A 5,548-nucleotide genomic window follows, 5' to 3' on the forward strand; every position below is an offset into this window, starting at 1 on the left:
GGCGGGGCGCTCCCAGAGGAAACCCCAGCGCCGGCATGGGAACCCCTGCACAAACATCCCCTCCTGGACCCAGGGCACCTGCGTGGGGCTCAGCCCCTCCCCTTGACACTCTCATGGTGTCAGGAAGCCGAGAATAGGGCTGGCAAACTGCTGAGCATGCCCTAGGGACACTGGGGAGAGGTCTTCTCTATACCCTGAGGCACGGGCTTCTCCGTGACCAGCCATCTCCGCTCCGTGGCCTGGACATGAAGACATGCCCTATTTGGAACCGGTCCTGGCTCACACGGGGTTTGGTGCTCTCACTGCTTGTTTTTCCATAGGTGTCCAGACCAACCTCACTTCCTTCCCTTCTGCGCAAACCATGGGTGGTGCACAGACCGTCAGAGTAATCCAAGGAGATGCTGCAAGCTCTAGTCCTTAGTGTCATTTTCTCCTATGCTTTCTTCTTCCACAGAGAGACTCTGAGAGCATCAGACCCTGGAAGTCACCTCAGGAGTGGCACAGGGACCAGGTCCTGAGGCCTTTGCACAATGCCCATCACCTGTCCTGCAAAGTGACAGGCTGGAAGGGGGAGAACTACAGAGCAACTGAACACCCGCTGGCACAGCTCATCTTGGTCTCTACTCTTCACCCTCAAGCACCTCTGTCCTATCCTTGCTCACCTCACCTGCATCTATGGGCCAGCCCACACAGCAGCCACCCACCGCAGGGCACAGCTGGACCTGCTGTACTGCAGGACCCACAGGGGCAGAGATGCAGCTCCTCTCCTGCAGGTCGTCCTCTGGCAAAGCTGCTCCCTGGGGCTGTGGGTAGACAGCTGGGGAATACAGGGCCAGCACCCACTGCTCTCCAGAAGAGTCTGCCAACTCTCACTTGTCAGCAAATAGGGACAGGCCACCAGCTTCGGGACAGTATCAGGAAACAGAAGCAAGAAAAAAAGAGGCACGTCTGGGCTCTGTTTGCTGTGGGACCCACAGCACATCCCCAGGGGCTGCACCAGCCATGCAACGCTCCTGGGGACACGTCTGGGTCTGGGACAAGCCATGGGGCTGGCGAGTGGCAGCCACTGGTGGCAGGGGGTAAGAGCTGTGAGGGAAGGTGAGACAGGAGGATTTCCTCTCATTTTTCATTCCCTTTCACTTGGAAATCAGGCAGTGAGCACTGCCAAGCTCTCCCCGCTGGCTCCTGGACCCTCTGAAGCTGGCGGCTGTCTGAGCTCTTTGTCTGGATGCACAGCTCCCCTTCTATCCCCCATGTCTGAGCCGGGAAAGGGCAGGGGGCTTGGCATGGCACCCTGCATGTGCAGGTCAGCCCCACGGGCAACCTGGGGCCCACATCTCCTCCCAGAGACCCAGGGCTGACCGTATCACGGGGGACAGGGCTGCATCAGGGGTGGTGACAGCCCAGGGGAAGAGTTCCCTCCAGCCAAACCTCCCCTTCCCTGGGGAGGAGCAGCAAAGCATGGCTCAGGGGATGGGGATTTATGTCCTGCTTTGCACAAGGTAGTGGGAACTTGGAAGACCTTTAAATAGCCATGGTAATGGGATGCTTTACAACCTACAGCACAGCCACTGTTGAGGGCAGCTGCTTCAGTAAACATGCTGAGGAGCATTTCAGCATCAGCTCTGTGCCGTTAGCTTTTACAGCTCCACAGCTCTCCTTTTGTGCTCAGGGAGAATTCAAACAACCTCTCTCCTCTATTTCTGCCGGCCCTTGAGGGCCACTGAGACCCAGCTGCATCCCATGGCATCTCAGTCACATCCCACACGTGGGTGGCATTGAACCATCACCCATCCCCAGCCCCACTAGAAGCCACTCTGGGCATCTCCCCAGTCCCACTGCCTCTCAGCTAGACTGGTGACAGCTCCTCCTTCGATTTGGGGGCATGGCTGAAGGATGCAGTGGCCTCCCCAGATCACACATGGTCCATAGCTATGTTCAGGGCTACTGATGTTCATGCAGTTCAAGGGCCATGACGATGCCCAGGTTTTGGCCATCCCGTTCAGAGCCTACCAGCTCCAGCACCACACAGGGGCACTGTCTGAACCGTGACAGCCTCGAGCCATTACCATCCCACATCCACCCCTGCGGGAAGCTTCCACCTCTGGGTGTGTCACCATATCTCAATGGGCCAGGTAGGTCTGCCCCCAGCCTCTTCCTTTCCAGACTGCACCCAGGGCCACAAGGCAACCTGGCCACCAGCTCTTTGGGTGGCACTGTCCTACCTTGGCAGGTGAAGCAGCGGATGTGGAAATGATTGCTCTGGACGCGTACCACCTCGCCCTTGCAGGTGTCCCCACAGCGGTAGCACTGGATGACGTTGGAGCTGCTCCCAGGGGTGCAGGGGTTCTGCTGATAGGGAACTGCTGGCAGAAAGGAGGGAGGGAAAAGCGAGGGAGGAGAAGAGTGTGTTATTATTCAGAACACAGCTGGGTGTTGTGGCACTGACCTCAGCTGGGCAGCTGAAGAAGAGCCCTCTGGTGACTGACAGCAGCCAGACATCAGCCCATCGCCCAGGGCAACCAAGAGCCAAGACTGTGCCAGCTCCCAGTGACCCCAAGCTGGGTGCACATCCCTGTCTGGATTCAGGATTTCCCAGTCCCCACAAAAAAGAGCCATTACCCGTGTTGGACTCAGAGGTCTGCAGTCCTAAGTGCTGAGCAGCACTCCCTGTCCCTGTGTGGATAGCCAGGTTACCTGCACCATCACCCCAAAGCCATGCAGAGCTCCCTGGATGCTCTCCTATCTCCTAAGCAGGTGCCCAAGGACAACGCAGGGACCAGCTACCCACCAGCTGTGCTCCGCTCAGCCCTCGAGCAGTCCTGGCTTGCTGCTGACCTGCTCAGACACATGCCAGTGAGCGCTGATTTGGCAGCAGCACGGGAAGGAACTGTTGTTTTTTGGAGGTTGCGCTTGTTTGGTTAGGAACTGGATGAAGAAGTCATTTTTCAAGGAGCTTTCAAACACCAGAGCAATTGAGTGTTTGGTGCTGGTGGAACTCTCACCTCCTCAGCAAGGAGCAACACCCCAGCCCCGCTGCTCCTTCCGGAGCTGCACCATGGTACAGGCAGGCTGTGCGCTGAGCCGGGGCTGCAGGGGAGGGGAGGGCAACATGGGTCCCCTGGAACCAGGGGCAAGAGCCAACCTTCTCCTCTTGCAGGTAGTCCTGGGACTCATCTCCACTCTTCATCCCCCTCCGGCAGCTCTGCAGACCACCACGAAGGGCTGATGCTCTCTCACCTTGCCCCACACATACAGGGCAGGGGGTCTTTCTGCTACCTCAGCACAATCCCCAAACGCACACAGGAAACGTTTTAAGAGCAGCTCCCGCTTTCCCTGCCCCACCTACGAACACACGGACTGCTTGCAGGGGCTCGGGCTGGTTGACATCACGCCAACCGCTGCAGGCAGCAGCCAAGCAGCAAAGGACTTGTTTGCTGTAATATTTCAGAGAGAGAGTCGCAATTTGGGCAACTCGAGCAGTGAAGGGCAGGATTTCAATGGACCAGAGACTTTCTGACCCAATGCTGAACTGCATTCCCAGGAACAAGAGAAGCAGCTGACTGAAACCTGGTATGTGAATTCCCCCCAGAGCAAGGAGGAAGGGGCACGGGACAGAGAAGCTCACTCATCAGAGAGGCTCCCCTCATTCACCATGGGGCAGATCATGTGACAGGGAACAGAAATAGCCCATTATTGGCTTCAGAAGCAAAGCAAAGCAAAGTCAAAATGACATTGAGACTGTAAAATCCCATCTCCTACGCTAAGTGCCCGAAGACATGCTCTACGGCCGTGTAGCACTGCTCACCACCGGGAAAACGGGCTGACCCTCCCTGTCTGGTGCTCCTGGGGCTATAGAGCTGCTGGGGAGTGGCTGTTTTGCCAAGTCCTACCTGAGGGTTGCAAGTAAAGCAGAGGTGCTTTACCATGAGTGCCCCCCAGCCCCCTTGCAAAGCTCAGCCTACAATCTCGACATGAACTTCCAAGAGCTGCTGACACTTCCCTCCTGCACATGCTCTTGCTGGCCAAGAGCTCTCAGAGGGCAACTGAGGTACGTGAGGTACTAAAGGGCCAACAGAGGACCTGTAAAACTGGAGTGAGGCCTGAAGCTCACACCAGCAGAGATATTAACTAGTCTAGATCTGAATCACTTTGAGGTCCCAGGTACGACAAAGGACACCTGTAAAGGGAGCAGGATACCCCCACCCATGCTTTCCAGGCGTATTTTGCAGGGAGGCACAAGCCCTGGGAAGGCGGGTCTAGGACCTCCTGCAGCATCAGCTGGTGGTGGTGGTGGGCACCCATGAACTCTGCAGCAGCCTGGGGGGACCCAGGCCTGACCCTAACAGGATCTCCTGAGACTAGAATAAAGGGGGGATCTCTTCTGTAGGGGCTCCCAGCAGAGCAAGAGTTACAGCACTGAAACTTCCTCCCACACACCCAGTGCTCCCACCCTTGCTGAGAATGAAGCAGAAGCCAAGCCCTGGGACACAGCCACAGCAATCCACAAAGCTCGGAGAGAAAAGCAGGAGAGAGGTGGGGTGAAAGGCTGAGAATTAATCAACGCTTAAATATTGATAATAAAAAAAACAAGAGGGGAAAAAATAATCAATGTCAGAAAACACAGGAATCACTTATTCTGGGCTTCTGGTCTCCAGGGGAAACTTCTTGGTGTCCATAGCAACACATCACCAAGCCCCTCCACTGGCAGTCTGATGGCAGGGAAGGCAGAGGAAAAGGAGTCAAGAATGGAAGAGATGCTTATAGCTGCATTATACCGCTGGCAGAGAGGAAGCAGATGTGGTCACTCCTATTTGTACCCATGGAGATGGGTCAGGATCTGGCTTAGGGCACCATCACCCTCCTGTCTGCTGGCTTTGTTCAGCACTAAGCCAAAAGCTCGCTGATTTGTGATTAACCTCCGGCCCATGCTGGAATTTTGCTCCGGGAACATTAATGCATTGTTTTGCTGGGGCTCTGCTTGTTTTTGAGCAGGCAGCTGCCCGCCTCGTGGCCTCGCACAGGAAGTATTACACATCACAACGCCCCTGAGCAGAGGGACAGCTGAGCAGGACAAAGCTCATTACACCAAAATAATCCAGTAATAATGTAAGTAGCATTAACGGCCTCGCAGACCAAGATACAGCAGTTGGGGTCAGGGGGTGGGAACTGCCCAAGGAATGCCTTAATCTCAGCCCAGTTCACTCCCGCTTTTGCTTGCAGAGTGGGACATTAAGCTGGCTTCGTTCAGCGATTAATGCGCTTGTGCACCATCACGCAGCACAAAAGGCTGCCCGGGGCCGTGCTCCTCGGGGCTGCCCGTGTCCTGGCTGGTGCCTGATCTGCAGAGCCCGAGGAGTCGCAGTGGCCACAGCCAGGCAGTGAGCTGCCGCCCCGGGCTGCGTGGGCACGGACCAGATTTCCCACTGATCCAGATTAAGGTGGCACCTCCGGTCAGCGAAGGGTGCCCTGCACAGTCTTAGGAGACGAACAGTGGCAGCCAGACGCAAGCAAAGGTGCTCACGACCCGCGATGGGGGAGAGAGATG

At 56.4% G+C, this 5,548-nt stretch overlaps 1 protein-coding gene across 1 annotated transcript in view; it reads right to left on the minus strand.

The window, feature by feature from the left end:
• ABLIM3 (actin binding LIM protein family, member 3) overlaps nucleotides 1-2,363 on the minus strand; it is a gene marked incomplete at both ends in the record, with an annotated part of 15,405 nt that extends 13,042 nt beyond the window's left edge. Inside the window, one exon of the mRNA XM_009872740.1 lies at nucleotides 2,226-2,363. Within this exon, the coding sequence (XP_009871042.1) occupies nucleotides 2,226-2,363 (138 nt within the window). The remainder of the gene's footprint in view (nucleotides 1-2,225) is intronic.
• Nucleotides 2,364-5,548: the final 3,185 nt, after the last annotated feature.

Source organism: Apaloderma vittatum, unplaced genomic scaffold, assembly GCF_000703405.1.
Source record: "Apaloderma vittatum isolate BGI_N311 unplaced genomic scaffold, ASM70340v1 scaffold25007, whole genome shotgun sequence".
Classification (NCBI taxonomy): domain Eukaryota; kingdom Metazoa; phylum Chordata; class Aves; order Trogoniformes; family Trogonidae; genus Apaloderma; species Apaloderma vittatum.